This window comes from Gallus gallus, chromosome 4, assembly GCF_016699485.2.
Source record: "Gallus gallus isolate bGalGal1 chromosome 4, bGalGal1.mat.broiler.GRCg7b, whole genome shotgun sequence".
Lineage (NCBI taxonomy): Eukaryota > Metazoa > Chordata > Aves > Galliformes > Phasianidae > Gallus > Gallus gallus.
This window is the reverse complement of record NC_052535.1, coordinates 4690096-4713702: the sequence shown is the minus strand read 5'-3', so window position 1 is coordinate 4713702 and position 23607 is coordinate 4690096. Positions and strand designations below refer to the sequence as shown.

Below are 23607 nucleotides of genomic sequence, written 5' to 3'. Positions count from 1 at the left end.
TCCTTCAAAAATTCATGATTATAGAATGGAATCCCGGGCTATGGTATAGTCCTGCAAGAAATAAGGATATAGAGGAAAAAAAAATCCCATTTTCATTCGAAGGAGAAAATAAAGAATAAATCCCATACACAAAGCCGTTGATTGGAAGGAATGTTATTCTGTACTCACTATGTAAGAACACTCTCCAAGTTTTCCATATACCCAATGCCTTTTCTACATGCTTTTCAAAGTTTTGTGTTTGTTGTTTTTTTTTTCATGCCCCTAATACTAATTCCATCACAGTAAATATTTCTGATTATTCAGGCCTGCTGCCATTGGTAGCAATAAAACATGCTACCTGTAGCAATTTTTAGAGTAAAACAAATTTAACAAACTCAGTATTGACCCAATGACTTAAGTGTACTGCTCTGTAAAGCATTTGGTCATGTTCCCTGCTGACGGTATCCACAATGTAAATGCAATATGCGATTAATAGCAGAGTGCATGCATCTTTGTTCTTCTAATGCATACTGTGTGTGCAGCCGTCCTGAGAAGAGGCTTTTATTGCATGGTGGAGCCTTGCAAACACTAAATACCTTTATTTAAAACAGATTCCCCACTTCCTGTCTAGGGGGAGTCTGAATTCCTGCATTAGAATCATCTGGGGCCGTGACATTTAATATTTGGTTCTGCAGTGTAGATGGTTGTTTTGGCTGATAATTTGGATGGTGTTTGGCTTGAAGTATGGCTTTCGCACAATTAGAGCAGGTAGAATGCCAGGTTTGCTTTTGCAGTATTTTAGCTCTCAGCTTTAATAGATCTGTAACGTAGTTTTTGTATGGAAGACACTGTATTATTTTAGAAGTAATGTAGTCAGCTGCCTGGAAATACAGCCACTCTAAATGCAAGCTACAATGCCTTTTTACTATATTATCATACACCAAATTATTCCCTTTTTTTTAAAGTTTTTTTTTTTTCACATATCTAATGCAGCTGCAGATCTATTCATGCAGGAACATTTCAGCAGCTCATCTGATCAGCTCAGAGTCAAGAAGCAGCTTCTGACAGTTCATCCTGCTGCTTACTTAAGCATGGCTGAGTCACGACTACAGTGAATCCAGCACCTTCTTTAACTTTTATTTATTCATTCATTCATTGTTAAGGGTGCGTTTGTGAGGGGCTTGGATGAGTTCAATGTACTGTCATGTAGGTGCCATTATCCCTGACTGCTGAGGTAAGATGAGACTGAAATACTCTTTCACACAAATACCTATTTTCTCATCTGTTTTGTGTAGCAATATATTCATAATATTTGATGCTTCAGAATGCACTTTATTTTCAATAAAAGACTTCCCTTCAGGGCAGCTGAAGGGAATTCTCCCAAGAATTAGAACTCTCTTGAAGATCTCCCAACCTTAACTTGCCCTTTCTCAGTGCTCTATTGAAGAATTTATCACTTAAGACAACATAATGGCCATTGTGTAGTTGTTGCTTTGCACTCTATTTTGAACTGATGTGCTGATAGAGGAGCCCTGTTCATGCCCAGTTGGGTTGGCACATAGAATCATAAAGTCATAGAATCATTAAGGTTGGAAAAGACCTCTTAAGATCATCTAGTCCAACTGTCTCCCTGCCACGGATAGTAGCCACTAAACCATGTGTCTAAGAACCACATCATTTGCCAAGCTCAGAACAGTGTGTTTTAATTGCAGTACCCCCAGATCAGGAGCACATCTGCCAGCATTTCCTAATGAAAGCTTTCTTCTGCAGTTCCCCTTCCACATTCTTTTTTTAATGAGTAGGAAAGGGTAGTATTACATTAAGTAAAAGGCAAGTGATGGGTGGGAACAAACACTTGCAAAATGTAAGCAGCAGCATGTTATTTTGGTGCAAGCAGAGCAGCCATGTTGGATCACTGTTATTTGGCAAGGAGAAAGCCCTTCCCACTGTGCAGCACCTTTCTGAAGCTACAGCCATAGCCTGGGAGTTAAGGAGAGGTCACTAAAAAATGAGTGTGTGCTTGTGCCAAGGCATTTAGGTTGTCTGCCGCAGTAGTGGAAAAATGGGAGGAAATTTGACCTGGTAACTGAGCGTGTTATTGAGTGGTGTTTGTGTCTGAGTCCCACTGTTTGTCACAAGATATCTCCACCACGGTTGTTACTACTGAACCACAGGTTGCTGCAGGGTGGGGGTGGCTGTCTGTGGTGCTCATGGAGGTGCTCATTGTGTTGGTGGGCACCAACAGGCAGTGTCCAGCTGTACTTGGGCACTGCTGCAAGAAACTCATGGTGAATTCCACCACAAACATCACAGCCAAGAGAAAAATCAGGAGCAAATGAGTTTTTTAGCATCCGCTTCGAGGGACTCTTGGCTACTGTTGCTCATGCTGAGGTTAATTTGCTTCCTAAGAGAGCTGGAGTAAACACTGTAGTTCTGTTTGCAATCTGCCCCTCTGCTGCTGCATACAAGCGGGGCCTTTTTTACCCAAAACAGCTCCAAATTACTGTACATAAACTGTAATCATCTGTCAGGAGCACTGTAGTTTTCTATTTTGCTGCTAATTGGATGATACGTTGGCAATAGTCTTTGTTAACATGGCTAGCACTGGGCAGGGTACACTGGGAGAAGGCTTTTATTTAGAAATGTTGCAAAAATACATTGACTGTCTCCATTTGACAGCGATTGAAACCAATCGCCAATTAACTAAATAACAGCCAATTAGTTTGAAGGAAAAAGGAAGAAAATTGCTTACTTCTCGTTCTTTGTTGAAGCAAATGCCAATCAGAGGACGAGAGATTTTTTTTCTTTCTCCTGTGAGAAGACAAAATGTGAAAAGATGTGCAGAAAAAGTACTTCTTTTTTTTTTTTTTTTTTAATAAATACCATCTTTTTCTCATACAGGAATATTTCAGAAACTAGATAAGAACATCTTAAGATCCTGAGACATTTAATTTCCTGTGATTTTTTTAAAATCAAAATTACAATCATTATGCAGGCACAATTTTTCTTCCTTTCCTTTATACTGCTGCCGGATACTTGAGCACAAGGACAGCTCTGCAGAAGCTAGCTGCCTGCACAAGAAAAACCCAGCAAACAGCTATGGCTACATAAGCAGGGCTGGGATAGTAAAGCCTGCATCACCAGACCAAGCCCTTCATCTTTCATATTCCATAGGGTCTTAGGGGTCCATAAAATCATACAGAATCATAGAATCGTTGAGGTTGGAAAAGACCACTAAGATCTTCTAGTCCAACCATCAACCCATCCCCACCGTGCCCACCAATCCTTGTCACTCAGTGCCACATCGTAGTTGAGACCTCATCAAAAGTTGTGCTGCTACAAAACTTGCAGCACCCAGAGACCTCAGGAAGACATGGAGTGGTTCCATCAGAACTGGCGCATTGGTCTTAGCTCCATGCCATGTTTCATGCCTGCATCGCAACCTGCTTAGAAACATAGACTCATTAAGGTTGAAAAAGACCTCTAAGATCATTCAGTCCAACCATCAACCCATCACTATCATAAATGGGTAATGATGGTTTGCTGCACCTTATGTTAGCTGTTAGCTCAGTACCATCTCCTCAAAAGAAGCAGTGCAGTTCAACACGAAGACTAATACTTGATCATACATGCTGTAAGTGCAGTGCCATTTAGCTCACGCCTGTCCCCAGGCAGAGGTTGATGTCTGCAGTGGGTCTCTGACAGCAGTTGATGCACTGAGCAGAGAAAGAGCAAACCTTAGAGCAAAGAGGCAGCTGCTACAAGCTAAGCTGCCTTAATATTGCTGGGTTAGTAAAAAACCATTTACTCATCACAACCTGGCTTTGAATTTTTATTGCACTCTCCTCCTGAGCAGTTAAGGCCAGAAGTTAATGTGCAAAGGCATTACGTGGCCGTGCTATTTGCCTGCAAAGCCGGACCGCAGCGGGCCCCATGGGGCTGCCATCAGGGCCATGCCTACCTGATAGCCTTTAGTTGCATTGATCAATAATTTTTCACTTAGACTTTTTGCTCAGTGTTCAAAAAGATTTTATTCTGGTACTTTGAGCTGCTCGCGGTGTTGTTTCATGGGATTCAAATTGTGTTACTCTGCTGTTAGTACTTCTAGGGTCAGTGTTCTAAATTGGATAGCAGAGGGTGAGAGGTATATCTTTTAACTGTCAGAAAAGCAATGAATATTGGATTCCTTTGCATTAACTGATGGGAGACTCTGCATTGCACATATTGATCTTTTACTTTCTTGCAGGAACATTTTACACCTGAATGCAAGTTCAAAGAATCAGTATTTGAAAACTACTACGTAACATATTCTTCGATGATCTACAGACAGCAACAGTCTGGCCGGGGTTGGTATTTGGGTCTTAACAAGGAAGGAGAAATAATGAAAGGAAACCATGTGAAGAAAAATAAACCTGCAGCACACTTTCTTCCAAAACCATTAAAAGGTAATTTCTTGGTTTTGCTCCATCTACCTGAACTGACTTTGTATTGTCAGGGATGTTTAATTGCCATGCATACATATTTGAAGGGTACAGCTAACTATGTAACAAGGGTATAATATTCTGTAACACTCTCTCAGTGTAACCTGCTTTTTTTATGCTTCTCTACATTACTTCTGCCTTTCTCTCATCTAACTAGATATATATATATTAGTTTCTTTGTGCCTACAGTCCACATCTCTGTTACAGGTAATGAAGGCTTTACTTGGAGTAGCCCAAGCATTTACACAGCTGTTACCAACTTGCTGTATATCTCGTCAATCTGTGCTACATTTTACAGGATGTTTGTTTGTATTTTTGCCTGGGATAAAGCTGCAACGCGCAGTGCATATTTAACCACAATTAATGTGGCATCAGCATGTTGTGGCATCAACATTACCTTTAATGTGACATTAAAGATAATAATGTATATGGCATACATATCCTGCTGTGTATTAAAAGCCAGGACCTGGAGCCATCCCTGGAGCATCTCAATCAGCGCTGTGCTCAGACTCTGATTCCTCTTTGGTTAATGCAAAGCGAGAAAATATCTTCATCGATGTGTTCTCCAGAAAAAGCTTCCATAAGTTCCACCCCCTGGTGGGCATGAAGCTCTTCACTTCTGGGTTATGCTGTTAACTTTTAAGGCAGTGTCATTCTGAAATCAGAGGGGATATTTCTAAGGTGCACAGCCCTGGGTGGCTTCCAGACTAGCTTGGCAATCTACATTTAGGAGCAGGTTTTAGGCAACTGATGCCGAAGTTGATCTTCACTTATATGTACGAATGCAAAGGAAGCAGAAGGCTGCAAAACCATTTTCACACTCTTCAGCTTGGTCTATATACACAAGTAATAGGCCAGATCACAGCTGTTAGCAGTGCTATTTCACCATTAATAAGGAAATGCTGATTTATATCAACTCGCATCTATCTTGCAAAGCATTGCAAGTGCAGAGGGTAGGTGGGTGATTTAACTAGGAGGAGAGGTAACTAGGGTTTTTTTTTTCCCCCTCTAAAATGTCATTCCCTTTAAGAGGAGCTTGGAATTTCTTAGGGCGTTTGAAATGGAAGCTGTATTTTTTTAATTCGCTCCTTATGTTGCTCATTGCGGAATGAAAAATCCGGACATTTTGTAGCTGGACGTTGCACCAAGTGACTGTAATGCATGCTGATGTGCTGCCTCTCTTTTGCTTTGCAGTGGCCATGTACAAAGAGCCTTCTCTCCACGATCTCACAGAGTTCTCAAGATCTGGAAGTGGGACCCCAACAAAGAGCAGAAGTGTTTCAGGAGTGCTAAATGGGGGTAAATCCATGAGCCAAAACGAGTCAACGTAGCCAGGTTAAGGCAAGCCAAGTGCTCTCTAAACAGAACCTTACCTCTGGATGCAGTTGAATTCTTACTAGCAGTCTTTCATCCAAATGTTCAATTGCCCAGGACAAGCCACCGAACTTGCATAGGTCACTCGTTTATCAGCCATTAGATCTACTGGTTGTCAAAGGATATACCCCAATAATGTAGAATATGCTTGTGCATATCACAAGGCACTTGGATAGCCAGCAAACGTAACTGCGGATTAAATCTCGGAGAAGAGGTGTCCAGATCTTTCTCTCTCTCTCTTTTTCTCTCTCTTTCTCTCTCTCTCCTATGCTTTGTGGAATACGAAACAAAAAACATTTCACAGCATTCACTGCTGATAAGAATTTGCTTTCCAACTAAGAAAAAGACCACTTTTGCTCTTCAAAGGAAATTTTAATGCTTATATGTTTTATAGGGGAAACAAAAAACAAATATGTAAACTCTGTTGTTTCCTTGGCTTACCGTTTTATATCTAAGGCTTGATAAAAAGATGTATCCTTTAATTTGAAATAGTGCAACTTTTTGATTTCTGAACTCCAATGGGTCTTTCAAGCTATGTCTTTCAAAAAATAATTAAAAATTCAGGGTTGGAACTGAGAGTTGGTGTCTCAGGCTCTAGCAAACAGTGTTCTTGTGGTTTTAAACACAACGAAATATAAATTTTTATAGATTTGTAGTTTCTGGTAAAGTTCTTGTGCTAACCCCAGTCTGTAGGAACTGAAATGTTCTGTTATCCCAAGTGGAAGTTGACAGAAAGGGATAAAATTATCCTCCAGTGTAGATTTCTCTTAATTCCATTTTGTGTGTCATGTTAAACTATTGTTGTGGCTTCTTTTCTAAAGACAGAAACTGTGGAATTAAGGTGACTTAATTTTTTATAAGAAACGTCTTATTTGTAAAAGTCCTTCTTTCACTGTAACGGGCACGTGAATATTGTGTAGGAGGAAGCGTTAGGACAGGTTACCCCTAAACAACATATACTTATACATGCTATTGGAAACAATTGTTTAAAAAAAAACGTAGTTAGGTTTCCATTTAGGTCATCATGTCTGTTGCATGGGAGAAAGTTGGAATATTGGCCTAGAGTTGCATGATGTGTAAGATTTTGTGCATTAATCATCGTTGGATTCTGTGCTCCAAAACTGACATAGTTCTGTACAGGCAGCTTTCTGCCTTGTACAAAAGAGTTGTTTATTATTTGTTGTATACACAACCATGCACTGAATAAACCATTTATATCAAGATGTACTTTTTAAAAAAGCTTGTTTGATTATATGATGTACATCAATGATTACTTTCAAGGGAAAAGGTTGGCAATTAAATTATAAAATTATAAAAGATACTGTAATTAATGTTCAAAATCTTTCTATGTAACAAGTTATTCCCTTGTGACTCCGTACTCCATATGAATGAGAAAACATTCTTCCTTTTGGATATTGTTAGAACTGGTCTTACGCGCCCAGCTGAGATACTCAAAACACAGTGACTACTAAGTGCCACAAAGTCTGGGTAACAGCCCCTTCGCTGCACGCTGTTGGAGCCTCAGTGAACTGCTCTCTTCTGCTTTGAGCTTCTCCAGCTTCTCTGTGTCTGTTCTCCTTGTTAGGCTTCCTTAGTGCAGCCACATAGCGCTACCTCGCAGCACACCTCCCCAGAGCCCTCGGTACAGGGGGACCCAAAAAGATCTGGTGAGTTCAGCATTGCTCATGTCAGGGTGGCACCTTGAGGATGCTCAGAGTTCCCTGAGCATCGCTGTAGGCACTCATCGGGGCCAGCTCGTCTGGTCTTGAGGAAATGGGCTACCATGCCTCCTGCATTTGTGCACATATTCTGGGGAGAAAATGTATTTCTCTCCTAAGTTTTCTCTCCAAAAGCATCAACGAGAACTTCTCTACAGTGTCCATACAGCTCTGACAGGTGAGCTTTGCTCATCAAGGTGTTTCAGTAAGACCTAGGAGGAACATGTTCTCATCATGGGTGGCTGAAGAAGCAGGTCTGGAAGGGAATCATGGAAACGGAGACAAAAAGCTGCCTGTAAGTGTTAGTCTGACATTAAAAGCAGATATTGTGTTGTCTAGTGTGTCTCCTTCCCTCCTGAACATGCTAGGAGAATTAGCTTTTTTTATGAATGTCAGGGCTGAGAGAAGAGAGAAGGCAATCATTTCACATCAAACTCCCAAATTCATTCTTTTATGGCAAACTGTATGCCAAGAGCTCCGGCTTGCTAAGTTCCTCTGTTGGAGCAGGGTATTGCCCTCCCCAGATAACACCACTGTGGTGACCTTCAGAGGGCCTGGGATCCTCATATCCACCCTTGCTGAAGGGTGAAGAAGGTGGGGAAGAACTATTATGAAAGTCATTAAAGAATTGAAGATGTGCCCTGTGCTTGTTTTTGGAGTTTTGATATTTTAGTGGGTCTGAAGCATTTTTTCTCTTCAGCTAATTGTGCTTTGCCTTCATGAAGCATTTTCTTAATCCTCACAGTCAAGAAAATCAGACTCATTGGGGTGCATGTTCCAAAAAAGGAGTCTGAGTGCCTTAGGAACATAAAACCTGATCAAAAGTAGGCATCGTTGTGCCAAAGCTAGCTAGACACATTGTTCAGTGCCATGTTTATTATCCTAAAGGTAACTGGAAGTCTGCTGCTTTGCTTGATAGCTGCAGCCTTGCAACTCCCCATCCCCAATATCTCCAACCTTGAAGGTCATCTGCAGCAAAGGAAAAATGCTCATCTCACAAACTGTCACTTCTGAAGACCCATTTTGCATATTGACATTGTCATCAGCTGTGAACATTCGCTGTCAAGTCCTTAGTTTCGAAAGTTTCTAACATATCAGGCTAGCAAAGCCCACTCTTGGGTTAAAGATGAGGAGAGATGTATGGTGATAGATGAGCCATAAGCAGCTGTTTCTAAAAACTTCTGGCAAACCTGTTACAATTATCTCCTTCAGAGTTTGTAGACTGGAAGGGGAAACCCTTGATAGCATCCTGCAGTAGACAAAAGCTCATATACACTATAGGCAAAGTGGGAGATTATGCCCAGAATCTTACAAGTAGTCTGTGGAGCCATAGAATGAGAAATACAGTAAAATGTGCCTTTGCAGACAGTGATGTGAAGGTGATACTCTGACCCAGCCAGCGAAGACCCTTGAGTAGACAGGAATTTGGATTCAGCAAAGGAACTTTAGGAGTTAGACTCAAGTATTTATTTATCTGCCTCCTCCTGCACCCATAGATTAGCTCATTAAACAGATAACTCTTGAGTCATACCTTCATTTAAGAAGCCTGCTAGATGTTGGAAAAGTATCCGTATCGGGTGGCTGTCTATGAAAAGAAAACTTACAGCCACCAAAGTAGGTTAACCCTACTTTGCTCTGCCACATGTACCTGTCCAAGTGCAGTAGGATGCATGCCTGGAATAAAGAAAAACCAAGACTTGTACTGCCTGTGAGCCACCAACCACCTGCAGAAGGTTTGCTCTCAGGCCCTTCTTTATTGCCAGTATGATGGCTTATGCCTCTCACCTGCCATTCTGTTTGTCCCTGCCTTTCCACCAATGTGACCACACTCTGTGTGGCAAACCCTGGGCCTGGATTTGACTCAGGAGGTGCAAAACTGGTATGGTGGCTTTTCGATTCACCTGGGCTTCCTCAGGCAAAGGCCAAGAGCCACCGTGGGGCAGAGGCCTTATGAAAGGCTGACAAACACTATCTGCCAACCCAACAGGAAACAGGGCACCCGTGAAAGTGGAGGAAAACTGCTAGGAGCACAACTATTACGGGGCAAAACCTCTGCCTTTTTGAGATCCACCTATCAGAGCTGCTTTCTCTGAGGTCTCTGCAGGGGACTTGAACATTGCCTTCTCTGTCTGGTTTTGGGGTGAGGGAGGATAGCAAGAGCTCTTCTCTGTATCACAGAGAGATCTTTATTTTCTTTTTTCTTTCTTTTTTATTTTATTTTATTTTATTTTATTTTTAAGTTTAATTTACCTCATGCTACCTCATAGCATGGTTGTATCTCCATAGCCCCTTGCTCAGACATGTTCATCGCTGGCACGATGGAAGACAATTCCCTACTTGGGGAAAACACCTCCAGGTTCCCCCCAGGAAGAACGGTGCCCCTTCTGCAGCACTGTCTGGTGTCCCCACCGCTGGTTTCCAGCCCACAGGCCAGGGTTTCCAGTGGGATAAAGGTGGTGTAACGAGCTCAGGGATGCTGTGGTATGTCAGGCCTCTCAGCAGCTGAGCACAAGTGCGAGAGCCAGGTCTGGCAGAGCTCTGCTGTGTCTTGAGTATCTCTGCATGGAGACCAGAGCCAGCTCTAATGGGTTTAAACGTCTCCCTGACATATCCTTAACCAGGACACTTTTGCAGGACAGAATCTGTATGTAACAACCTCCTATCTTCTAATAAATAAGTCTCTCTAAAACAGATACTTCTCTGTCTGGGCTCTGATTTTTATCACTGCAGGTATTTAAGGGCTTTCCATCCCAGTACTGCTGCATTACACTATTGCTTTCACTGAGATAAAGACCCTACTGTAATAAAATTGTCTTTTATGTCCTTTTGAACTAGAGTGAGGCAACCTGAGTGGTCAAGGCACACAAATGGGCCCTCCAGTTGCTGTAGCATAGACATAGGCCATGGAAGACACAGAACATGTGAGAAGTTTTAGCAGCTCATGGAATGTTTTTGGTGAACCCTGGAGTTCAGCTTCCTGCATGGTGTAAGGACAAGACAAAGCACCATGGTTTTGTCCAACTTTGGCACTCAAAAAGGCAGTGATGTAAAAGAGTAGCAAAAAAGCCTACTGCGAATAGGTTTGTTTCCTAGGAAAAAGCCCTGCAATGTGATTTATTCTAAAGAGCACAAACTTTGGGCTTTTTTCCAGTTCTTTTGTGAGAAGACATTCTTAAGAATGTCCAAACTCAGATCATTGCTTAAAATTTAGAAAAAATATCACTGGCATGAATGAGCAGAGCTGTGGGATCTGACCCTTCCAGGCAGGTAGGCACCAATGTTCCTGCCTTTTAAGAGAGCAGGGTCTTGAAACAAGCTATGTTTGCTGCTTAATTTTATTGCAGGTCTGCTCTGCTAGCAGAGCTCACCCTGATTTGGGAACATGCCATGGCACAGGGAGGGTGGATACAGGGGATGACACAGTCACCCTGCCCTACTGCAGCTCCTCTCATGGGGAAGCTTAAATATTAAAGCAAAACCTAAATTTGAAACACATTTTACATTAATCAGGGAAATTGAAGTAATAAATTATTCCATCTCATCAGAAATGGAAGACAGTTTATAGGGTTCCCTTCAAAGATCATTATTAACGAGATGGAAGATAAGATTCTCAAATACCACCTATGGAAAATTACTTTCAAGCACCCACAGGTCATATTTTTTCCTCAAGTCATGTATTTGGCATTTCTCACCTAAATTCAACAACTGGAGGGGCAGGGTGAATGCCTTTGTCTTGCCTGGGCCACTCAACATTGTATATAGTTTGTCACACTTTTTCCAAGCTTGTCCCCTTGCTGAGAACAGAGTCACTGGTCCACCCCACCCAGGGACCATCATGGCAGCAGCAGCATGGGGAGGACCGTGGCTGGTGCCTGTTAAAATTAATTCATTAAGAAATAGACGGCAAAGCTTGAGAAAGTAATTTGTCATGATTCACTACCCACGCCTTGAAGAAAACTAAGGCACAAACAAAAGCCCTGTGCAGACAGGGTAAACAGATTTATTTATTTATTTTTGCCCTTTGCATATTGATTTAATCCAATTATGGGACCCGTTTTCACAAAGCAGGGCTATGCATGCGGAGTGAGGGCACAGACCCCATTGTCCAAAGCTTTGCAGCAAGGAAATTTTGTACAGACAATTATTACTACATATATTTTGGTGGAAACCATACTGAGAGCTGGAATACAGGGCTGTCTTGGAGGTCTGAGCCAAAGTCAGGGAAAACTGTCTTCCCACTGTCAGCTCAGGATCAGCCCAAAAAACAAAAATGTAAGGGACAAAAATCCATGGAAGGAAAAGGTTACAGACATTTTCTCAAGGAGAACAGGAAAAAGAATGGGAAGGGAAGAGTTTACCTGAATTATGTAGATGAAGGAGCACTTGGAGCATCCCTGTAGCTACATGTACACAAGCTCCAAGGAAGGGGCAATGGGAATAAATTGCAAAAGGAAAGAGATTCCTCTTTGGGGTAGTTGTGGTGACAGCAGATCCTCCAAGTCACTGCTCTAGCTCTACAAAGATATTTTAGACTGATGCTTACAATGAAAACAGACAGGGTCTATACAGGGAGACGGAGGAGGTGATAAAGCCTAAAGATCACTCCCCGTGAGAGGCAACAAAGCCATTGCCTCTCATTGAGTTTAGCGGGATTCAGCTGACACTGTGACAGACAGCAGAATACTGCTGCACAGTTCAGACCTCTCTGTTGTGGATGTCTCAAAGCCCCATGTTAATCTCAGCTGCAGAGTACACCATGGGCTCTGGAAAGTCTGGAGTGCCATGTTGATTTAAAGTACCTTTATCGAGAGCAGCACTGCTGAAGGAGCTCAGACATTACCTCATGCATAAGTACGTTATAGTGGTTAATCTGTGAAATATTTTTAGATAACAAAATTAACCGGTTCAAAACTTAATTAATCCTATTTCTTTCCCAAATGGCTTCCTTCAAATAGCACTTGAAATAGTTTTACTTTCCCCCATTGTCTGCCTAATACACTGATGAACTTTTCCTTCTGAGCTTCTCCTTCTTTTAATTGTCTGCTCATTCAACCATCCCTTCTGATAATTGAGTTAATAATATAGAGACATCTTTAGAAATTAAACTTTTTTTTTCCTTGTTAATCAAAAGCAGAACTTCTTATTGTTGTTTAGTGGGCTTTTTTTTAACTTTCTTCATTAAGGAAAAAAAAAAACAACAATGATGACTTTGGAAATAGTGGCAACATGTGAGAAACCACCTGCTTCAGAGCTGTTGATGAAGATATTATTTTGCATTAAATAATGAGGTTTTCTAGGGAATTTCCGTCAGCAGATATTATGCTCATGTAATGATTGCAGATTGAGCAAAACAAAGAGAAACCAAAGGAAATCATAAACCAGGGAGGAGTTTGGGTGCTGCTAACTCTTACCAGCTAGCGTCCTTTTCTGTTCAGATAATTCCTAAGGCTCTACCTGTGAACACAGCATCAGTTTCACCTCTTTGGTCACTCATATTTTTTCCAGTTGTACCCCGTTCTGCAAATTTAATCAGCATTCAATGAAAGATTAAGTGTTCCTGCCTTGCCCCACCTGCCAAGAGCAGCTGCCTTCAGCGAACCATGTGGAGCCCAAGCGTGTGTCCATCTTACATGGCACGTCCATAATATCTTGGCTGGCATACAAAGCCAACATCTCATTAATGCTCTGTAGCATTTGACTGAACCAATGGTCAATCATTTTCAACAGAGGCAAAAGAAGTATTCTTCCATCATGCCCTATGTCAGACAGACAACAGTCCACTTGGAGTTCAAATTCTGCCAGTGAGGAAAATGTCTTCACACAAGCATGCTGAGATATAGATTAACATATATACATACACACATAAACATGTATGAAAGATTCATAAGTATACATATATTTACATGCATATACATAGCATACAGATAGATAGCATGTATCTCTCAGCTCATGTTTGTCTTATGAGTGCTTCTGGGCAACCTGAACAGGTGAGAATGGTGTTGACACCAGCAACACAGGGAATTCGACGTGGTGAAAAACAGAGTCAGAGCACACAGCAGCAATTAACCTTGCCATGCAGTAAACTGGAAAATACTTAGGAGACAAACGGGCAACCCCTGCCAGCCTTGCTCAAGCAAGCACTTCCACTACCCCCACGCTGCCCTGGGTACTGGCTGACCCACCTCATACAGCAATCAGAAGGGGCTGATGCTCTGCTAGAAATCTTTTACTGCTTGATCAAAGGTCACAGTGGGAAAGGCTTTGATCAGTCAGGGAGAAGCACAACACTGAAGAATTGCTCAGAAATGGCATGAAAGAAGAAAGCAGACTGCCGCCCCTTGCCCAACACAGCAATAGGGAGCGGGAAGAGGCTGCTAAAACTTCACAGGAGACTGCTCAAAGATCTCCAGTCTTTGAAAACTGCCATGGAAAAGCAGAAGGGTTTAAACAGCTCACATAGATTACAGCACTGAATGGAGCTTGCCAGGAATTACGAGAAAAGAGTTCCAGGGGTATAGCGGAAATGCTAAGTCACAGCCTGAAAAAGTGATTGAGCACCTGGTGGGAAGGCAGGGCCAACCCAGGGGAGCTCAGGTGCATGCAATGAACGTGAGTGACCAGAAGAGGTAGAGCCAGGATCCACCCTTCCCAGACCTCATTTAAGGGTTGGCAGTGGAGGGAAGGGTATCTTGTTGTAGATTTCTTTCTACTGGAGGCCTTACAAAGGTAAGCAGTTTTTTTTCTTTCATTTCTGCAACCACAGTTGCTGCATTTGGGGTTGTTCTCATTTGCTATAGCCAAGGATTGTGCTACTCTGCTATTGTTGCTGTACTTTCCATCACATTACAGGGTGAAAGGTTAATTGCCAGCAGGGTTAAAGCAAATTAAAAGTATATGATTAAAAAAAGTGCTGGGAAGAGGGGTACACCTAGGAATATCTCTTGAGTGGGATGGTATTAATGATGACTCAAAAGTATCGAGGAAGTTACTGAAAGTTGGGCTGCCTGCAGATCTTGGCATTTGTCTTAGTACCAAAAGTCTTTGTTAAATAGCAATGAAGCTTCCAGCCATCTGGTTCTGAACTCCAAAGCCAGACTGCCCTGATTCCTCACGGTGTAGGGTCTCTTCCTTACCATGTTGGATTGGCTTCAAGAGGAAAATCTCTGGGGCCATGGATGGGTTAACTGAAAGGAGTGAGATTGTTAAGCACAGATGTATTATGTCCTGCAACAAACAAACCCAGGGCCAGTCTGAGGAGCAATGGCTTTAATCCACGTTATATTTATCACCTAAGCCTAGAGCAAAACTAAACTGTTGCAGGATAACCAAAAGAAAATCAATCTAAATATATAGTTGGAGTAGTTTGTGTTAGCTCACCTATGCAGTGGACAGTAATACCCAACCAAAGTCCTGATCTGTGTCCAAATGGGCTTCAGGTTATCACTGTGAAACTATGATGGACAAAAGTTTAGCTGCGAACATACACATTCCTCTTTCCCATAAGTACTCTGTAAGCAAAATAGCTGAAGATTCACTTGCACTTCTTAAAAGTAGGAGCTCTGGAGAGAAAACAACAAACAAACAACAACAACAACAAAAAAACAGTTATGTATGCCTAAAATGGCATAAAAAGAGAGTACAACAAAAGAGTGACAGAACAGCATTGTAAGTATGACAAACAATTGCAGAGAAATTACTTTAAAAGCTGTTTTTCCTTGTTACATAAATAAATAATTAGAAGCACCAAGTAGCACCCAACCTATGGATTTCATAGATGACTTTGGACCACATGGCTCTCTATCTCTGTCCTCCATGTTCTGTGAGAGGATGAGAAGACAGAAGGAGGTTTCTTCTTTTTTAAGAATACCTAATGAACAGGTATAAAAGAAACACTGTCTCTCTGTGTTGTAAGGTGGATGAGACTGGAAGTGAGCTCAGCTGTACACTGCTTGGGAGAGCTGAGGATGGGCAATGGCTGTGATAGTGGCAGCCTCATCTGGCTCAGGTATCTGAGAAAGCGGTTCACTGGCTCAGCATATCCATAATTGTACCTAACTCTATTTTTCTCTTGCATAAAACTCGCACAAATGCAGTTAGTAAAGCACTACATTATCATGCACCCAGCTCTCTCACTAATGTCAGGAATTGAACCAGCTGGTGACTTAATGAAGGTAAATGTCTGTGCTGCAGCACCTCACATGTGCTGATGTATGCAGGCTTTGGGAGCCAGATGGGATAACCTTTACAGCACTCTATGTATGCAGCACCAGCAGCCAAAGTGGACGATAGTGTGAAATTCCCTGCAAGAACACAGCCTTCAGCTTCATGGCCAAGCATTTATTTGTACAGGACCTTGATTTGCTCTGATGAAGGCAGCTGTCAGACCTCTCAGGGAGCCATGCTTTGTAAGTAACCATGATATTTAGACCCTATGACCTTTTAAGAAGCATAAGATCTGGCTTAAAGGGCAGCTTTCCTGAAATAAATAACTCTGAAACCTCTTAGGTCAATTTTAAAATTAAAAAAAGAAAAGAAAAAAAAGCCATAATGGACAGATGTAACATTATTTTACTATAAGGAGATTAATCATCAATATCTGACAATTGATTTGCAAGCTGCATTTATTTATGATGTGTTTGTACAGCACTGTGCACACCCTTATCTATTATCCAGATCCCAAGGAGTTACTTAGTGCAAATAAATCAGTGCAGTTCATCGATTAAATTACATAAATACTCCTGGAGCTCAGACAAGTAAAAGTTTCTGCAGTCATTCTCAGGACTCACATTTCTGGGATGGGAGCTGGCAAACTGTGATCTGAAGAAAGCCAAGGAGGGCCCCTGCAGTTGCACTCCTGTGACTGCCCATATTTTGTGGTGTGTGAAGTCATCATGCAGGTTCTGGGTAATACAATTCTCATGCAAGTTACTGGTGCATGCTGTACTCCAAGTGAGAGGAGAGATGCTTTGTCCTCTTTTGACTAGTCTGTGGGATATCCACACAGTGTGCAGCACTACTTTAGTGATAGAAGTGATGCCTGGCTGCAGGCTGAGCTGGTGCCTGAGCACAGACAGCACTAAATCACAGCAAGAGGCACCCACGAAGTTGCATCACTGCTTTCCTTCAGATCCTTCTTTTAAAGCTCTCCACACCATCAGGTCTTGGAAATCTTGGGCAAGAAGTTGCATGCACCTGGCAGCTCTCATCCACCATCTCCGTCCGCCCGTTGCTGTCCGGTCCTGATGGTGCTGAAAGGTACAGTGGCACTAAGCATGCAAAGCTGTATTTATGTGTATTATGTGCATGGAGATATCAGCCCTTGAGCATGACACGTTGAACATCCCAAGTTAACTGATGCTCTTGGGTGACTCTTTCTGTGTCTCTATTCTTTATCTATAAAGTAATAATGCTTCTGGTGTGCTTTACTGGGCTTCAGAGAGACTAATTAATTAATTGTTTGTGTGTGAAATAAACACAACTGCGGTAATGAGTGTCATGGAAAAAAAAAACACAGGTGGAAAGAGTAAAATCTTTACAGTAAGGCTAAGCAGTGTGCAGTAAACAAGGGCTGGGGCCACAAGCTAGATGAGGGGAAGAAAACAGATTTCTGAATTGCTGCCCAGTGATTTGCATCAGGCAGTCTACTCAGTGATGGAGGCAGAGCCCCTATGGGGAAAAAAAAAAAACAAAAAAAAAACAGCATTTGATCATCTAATGAGCCACCCTTGGAAGCCCAGCAAAGGAGCTGTGTTTCAGGATATGGCTTTTCCTGCTCCTTGCATGCTTGAATCTGTAGCTTTAATACTGTCGTGTAAACTTTTCTGATAGCTTATATAAATTAATAGAAATTTAATAAAGTTTATTAATCTTATCTCTACCATCACAGCTGTGTGCTGGATTGGGCCTTTTGAAAGTGCATTTGTTAAATGTGCAATGGTTCAAATCATCCTGACAAACACAAAACAGAGATCTTACATAATTCACTGCATTTGGCAGAGATGAAATTTTACATGTCATAACAACACGTATCCAAAGACTTATGTAAAACTCACCTATAATTTAAAGTGTCACTGGAATTGCTTCACAATTAGGGCAAGGTCTTTAAAAAGCTCCCTGTGGAAGCTGAAACCTCTGTGACACAGATCCAGCTGAATACATATCAGTAAAATGCAAACATCATGTACGTTTTACCATAGAATTGGAACTGCCCCTGGCATTGACACAGCTTCTGTTAGCGGGATTCCCTCACGCAGCTGTTGACTACTGATTTTATGTAAAGCTTCTATCTACAGTGCTGTAAAGAGAGAGAAGACTGCTGTAAGAGGACAATCCGTGATGCTGTACACAAGCAATATCTTGATGTAAAGACTGCATGTGTGCACGCACACACATCCCTGCACAAGCAGTAGGTGTGAATTATGCTGCTTTTATAGGCAGAGGGCTGTTGACTTTGGGCTCTGAACACTGAAAATGGGGCTTAAGGGACAGCTTTAGATTACCTGTAGCTTTTTGGGACACTGCAGTCCTGCCAGCCATTTTCCCACATGAGGCCAATGCAAAGAGCCACGCTGGGGGGAAGACTGCATGCTGCAAGAACTGGTGGGACCTAGAAATGTCTTATCCTTCATTAACTTGTGTGTTCTGCAGAGTTTTGCAAAAAGGAAAAATGAAAAGCGGACGGCAGGGAACATCTTAGTGACATCTCACATCAAAGAGCGAGGAGATAAGAGTTATTATTTAGACCTGTCAAGTCTCTGCTGTACCCAGAGGCAGACAGCAGGCGTGACCTACTTGCAGAATTAGGAATCCACCAGGAACTGGGTTTCGGGATTCGGGAGGGAGTCCACCCTCGACATCTAAATTTCTGTTGTGAAATCCAGCCCTGGATTGTGATGGACTTAAAATGCTGCTTTGAGATTCATGCTAAAACCACCACTCTCCTGTCCCGGTTCCTGGCAACTCCTGGAGCTGTGCAGGTTGGGGTGCTTGATCTGCCCTGACACCCACAGCCGCGTGAGTGGGCAGAAGCCAGCAAAGGGACATAAGCTTTATATTCAGAGGTGCAAAATTCAGATGTAATCTACTGATAAAATGAAATCCAGAGGGACTCCAGAAAAAGCAAAAGTGGTAGAAGATGTCTCACTGTGGAGGGGTGGGGGGACTACTGGTGATGGAGGTGAAGTATGGCCCTAGCGATGTCATGAAGAGGTGTCCTCAGCACTGCTGAGGCTTTCGAGCACACGTGGAGAGACTGCTCTGGTGTGGTGAATTGCAGCAAAGGGTGTGTGATTGGTCTACTGCATCACACTGAGTTTGGAGACCTACCCAATCTGCATCTTTTTGATTCAGGCATTAGCAGCTGGGTTAGCTCAGCCTGAAGAAGTTGATAGTACTCCAGAGCTGGGAAGAAGAACAGGAGGGAAAGAGGGGGAAACCTGGAGCTGGGTGTCTGTCTTGGGCCTCAACGGCTGTAACATCAGGTTCTGCTCTCTGATGCAGATGCTAGGAACAGTCTGGACACCACAGGAAGTCCAGAAACCCTAGCTAGGGGAAGTTTCCAGCAATTGTTCAGGTTCCAAAGGCTTGCCAGGGCTAGGAGCCAAGCACACCAGGCTTGTGACACTCTGCTAAGCCTGATTTGTGGCTGCTGCCAGTCCTGCTGTACTCACTGCTATCCTACAGTCCTATCACGTATCCAGCTTCCCCCTCCTACCCAGTCCCTCAGATCTGTGGCATTTGATAAAAAGTAAACATGAAAATCGGAAGCACCAAAGTAGCAACTAAAAGCTCTCCAGATGGAGAAATGCTGAACAAAACAGCAGTGAACCCACTGCAAACCTCAAATAGATTCCAAATTTCTTACTTTTAAGCTTAGTTGATTGATCTCATGGTGTGGAATTTATGAATCTAATTATATTGTATATATACTTTTATATATATATAAAACACAGAATATATACTTATATTCTAAGTATCTTGATTTATGTTCACAGCTTTATGCTTACACTAAGTTCACTGAACCACTGCATTTGGCTGTGGAAAGCCATCCACCAAACACAGGTGCCATAAGCAGTGCATTTATGAGCAAAAACAGGGAATGCCCATACAAATCAGACTGTCCACATAAGTAAAAAGGGAATGCCCATGCAAACGCCAGTGCTCACAGCTGGGCAGAACTGAGCTCTACTCCATAAAACACAAGCACAGCAGAGGAAGGAGTGGCAGAAGAGAACTCATTCATGTTCCTGTGAGTATTTAAGGAAAGATGGGCAGTGAGCAAGCTCAGTGGATATAAATAGGGTTTTTCCATTGGTTTCTATGACCTTTGGTGCAATGCGATGTCCATGGAGTCATCCTCGCATGGCTCTGTTGGCTTCTGCTTGGTTCAAGGCACCAAACAAAAGCCTTTCTCAGGCCTTTGCTACAGCCCCCAGGGCCTGCTTACACCTGGCAGCCAACAGCCATATCCTGGAGCCACCAGGGAAGGAGCTCCCCGGTGTTTCATGTCTAACTGCTGAATCTGTACTTCCTTTGTTGCCTCTGTAGCTCGAGGCACAGTGCGTGTGAGGACCGGGCGCAGTGAGTCAGCCACTGCCAGCACCGGGGCGGCCGTTTCCCAGCAACGAGAGATGGGAGAAAAAGGAAGCAAACCCTTCCCCAGAGCTCGTGCCCTGTAAACAGGTTCTCTCCCTTACTGCAGCCTGCGTGCAAACCTGCACACGCACACACACACACATGCTGCTGCTGCTACCAACGAAAGGTTTGGTTAGATTGTTTCTTGTTTTGCTGAGGTTGTTTATTACGTTGAATGCAAAACGCAAAGCAGGAATTGACACCATCAAAACAAAGCAATCTGGGACAGCCACACATGCCCTGGAGGCAGGGAGAGTGAGAGAGACAGCAATTATTTTTAAATCGAAGGATAACTATTAGCAATCCCTCACAAATATACCCACTACACTACAAAGCTGAATTCAGTCACAGCTCCTGGCTTTGGGCTGCTGCAGAATGGTGAGTTACACAAAAAAAAAGCAGCAAGAAGCAGCACAGGGAGATTTATCAGCTTATGTGGTGTATTCTGTATTTGGGGACATCCCTCTGCAGCCTCAGGGGCTCAGCACTCTGTCTGCACCAGAAGGCTCAGACGCACTGCTGGAGATTGCCTTGTTTTCCTCCTCCTGCTCTCCTCTCCCGTCCCAGGAGGAAAACTGCATCTGAAGCTCCTTTCTGTCTGCATCAGAACCGACATCCCTCGGTTATCCTCGCCGCATCTAAAAATAGCGCGGGGAAATCCGCCTGAGATCAAAGCGATTCATTTCCAGAGCACCGCGTGAGGACAGAGCTCTGCGATTCTCATTCCCGTCACATCCGCACCATCCGCACGGCAGGGACCATCCGCACGGCCCCGCGGCAGCATGAGTGGGAGGGAAACCATTGCACGGGGGCTGCTGGGGACAAGGAGAGAGCTTTTCCTTCTGCAGGTGCTGCAGCCGGTGTTCCCCCGAGGGCTGCGTTGTAGCAGCCCGGCGTAAAGTGGAAATAGCAGAAAACGATGCTCAGCCTCAGCACCTGCAGAAAGGAGCACCCAGCCAACCCACCGTAGGTGGTGCTGCAGGATCCATCCGTGCTGCAGAGCTTTCCTCTGAGCTCTTCCTGCAAAGCCTGAAGGTTTAGCGGTGGTAGCTGCTGAACTGAGCAAAGCATACTGCTCGATTACAGCACAATGGCCCGCGGTAGCTAACCCTGTGCTTTTTTGGTGCGGATCTCAGGCTGACTTGGCCATTTGCCCAACAGATATACTGGGCTCTTACTGGGATCTACCCCAGGAAAGCATCTGCATTTTCCTTCAGTATGTAAAAAGGTTTATTATGAACAAAGTTCTGCAGGGACAAAAAACAGAAAAAAAAACCAAAAAGCATTAATTATAGTAAGTCAGTGATTTTGGATGCTTAGAAACTAGAAGATGAATTAGAACAGCTGCTGTTCCTCTCACAAAAACATGTAAAAAATTCTTATCCACTTCTATGATTTCTGAACACAGTGTTTGCACTCCCACCGCTTCCCTGACATGGATGAAGGGTGGGATTCAGCCCAATAAATCACTTTCCAAGGCTTCCCAGGCGCAATGCTGGCCAAGGAGGAGCTGTTGAATCCAGGTTTTGGCTCCAAGAAATCTCTCTTCTGGCAGAATGCTGCTTAACCCCGGACACAGAGGGGAGCAGGGGATGGAGGAATCAGTTCTGGGGGCTGAGACAGATCTGGGCAGCTGCATTTGGGGCAGCTGGACTGAGTGTGCAGAGAATATATTAAGCAAAAATAAACGGTCTTTGTCCTTACACAAGATCTTTGACTGTCAAATATAATTACTGGGATAACACATAGTTCATCACAAAGCTGAACTAAACTGACCCATAGCTTTCCAGTTTTGCCAACATCTTTCAGCTGGGCAAAACAGTGAACAGCTTGTTTCTCAGATACTGCTCTTTTTCTTTGCCCCGTGAATTATGCCTTGGAATCTCACTATCCACAAACACGAAATCACTTCTCAGCTTACATTACAGCAGTGCAGCCAAAAGCTGCACCCATCAGTCCACCAGGTGTTCTGAGGTGAGCAAGCACTCTCAGCCATGGATGGGTTTTGCCCATTCATTTTGAAGCATGCTATTGTTCGTGAACAATCTAAGACAAATATTTGATGCTGCAGGGGGGGTGGTAATGACTTTCCACATTTTTATATAGATTCAATGCCTTATCTCTTTGGAACACTTAAATATTTGGGAGGTCCTACTTAAGAAACCCCTTTAAACATTATTTTCTCCTCTAAAATTTTTTGTAGTACTGATGCAGGCACTCCAACCAATGAAAATGTGAAGATTATTTCTAACCAGTCTAAGTGAGAAACTGTGGAAGGACTGGTGACCATTGAAAGGTCTGAGGAAAGTTTAGGCATTTATTTTAGATCTTTCTCTGTTAGCACTGCAAATGCCACATATTTCCTAGCTTTGACAGTGAGATTTTAGCTTGTCCCAGAGCAGCCTTCAGGTGCACTGGCTGCAAACTGCTTGGTAATTGCAAAGAGAGTGTGCAAACAAGCTCTAATTGAGAATGTCAGAGATTCCCAACTGGCTTACATGCAAACATCATCAGACTAGACATTCAGCATGTCCCTTCTCCTGCCCTACATATGGATGGTGATGGGGGCACAATGTGTTTCCATGTGCCTGTATAAGCCCACTGAAATACAGCCCTTCTGGAGATGCAGATGTTCCACACCTACACACCAGACAGCAGAATAAAGGTCTATTCTGTTGTTCCAACATTCTTGTTTATTGCTAAATTTCATTATGTTGCCTTTCATAAATAGGATGCTAAAGGCTTGGGAAAAATCAATGCTAATAAGAACTAAACTGTAAGAACATTAAATTGGAGCAAAGGGGCATTTTGCCTTTGATTAAGTCATTACCAACGCCCCTGCAGAATCAAATATTTCTCCCTTAAATTGTTCATCAACATTAGTGCGCTTTAAAATGCATGGACAAAGAGCATTGTTCCCTCAACAGAGAAGAAAAACAACAGACAATCCACCTGTGGTTTTGTGCTTTTGTTCATAGATAATTAGGACAGTGCTCTCCCTTAAGCTAAATAGCACCTGGGACAGAGTAGGAAATGCAGTAAAGGAGGAAACTGAGGAAGCTTTGGAATTTAGGATTAGTCAATGTCTTAAACCTGAGAAAAGCAGGTGATGGTCCTCCTGAGAGTTTAGAAGCAAATGCATCTAAACCACTCCTGAACCATCTATCCTCCACTAATAAACAAACAGCAATTCTGCAGCAGTCTCGCTTATGCCATACATAGCCCATGGTTGCTGGAGATCAAGCACAGGCACCAGGTCTACACCATGGGGCAGGGACTGAGACACGCTCTGGTCTCATGTTGCTGCTGGTCAAGGATGGGAGCAGTCCAGGTCTGCTCTTGTCCAGTCCTTTTTCTTTCAAGAATAAACGTATCAATAAATAAATAAACTGGGTCTTGGCTCTGATCATCCTCTGTGGTGC

General features: G+C 43.0%; 1 protein-coding gene and 1 long non-coding RNA gene across 8 annotated transcripts in view; one reads left to right on the top strand and one right to left on the bottom strand.

Moving 5' to 3' along the window:
- FGF13 (fibroblast growth factor 13) overlaps nucleotides 1-10245 on the top strand; it is a 272223-nt gene extending 261978 nt beyond the window's left edge. For 5 of the 7 annotated variants that reach the window (XM_046939966.1, XM_015278206.4, XM_046939965.1 and 2 more), the window contains 2 exons: nucleotides 4226-4424; nucleotides 5655-10245. In XM_046939966.1, coding sequence (XP_046795922.1) covers nucleotides 4226-4424; nucleotides 5655-5791 — 336 coding nt within the window. In that variant the 3' untranslated portion in view covers nucleotides 5792-10245. Of the gene's footprint in view, nucleotides 1-4225; nucleotides 4425-5654 lie in introns of those variants that run through there. The other 2 variants (NM_001001743.2, XM_040698770.2) reach the window with 2 other exon arrangements.
- Nucleotides 10246-15117: 4872 nt separating this feature from the next.
- Nucleotides 15118-23607, bottom strand: part of LOC121110715 — a 136877-nt gene continuing 128387 nt past the window's right edge. The window contains exon 3 of the long non-coding RNA XR_005859793.2: nucleotides 15118-16800. This is a non-coding gene — a long non-coding RNA (uncharacterized LOC121110715). The remainder of the gene's footprint in view (nucleotides 16801-23607) is intronic.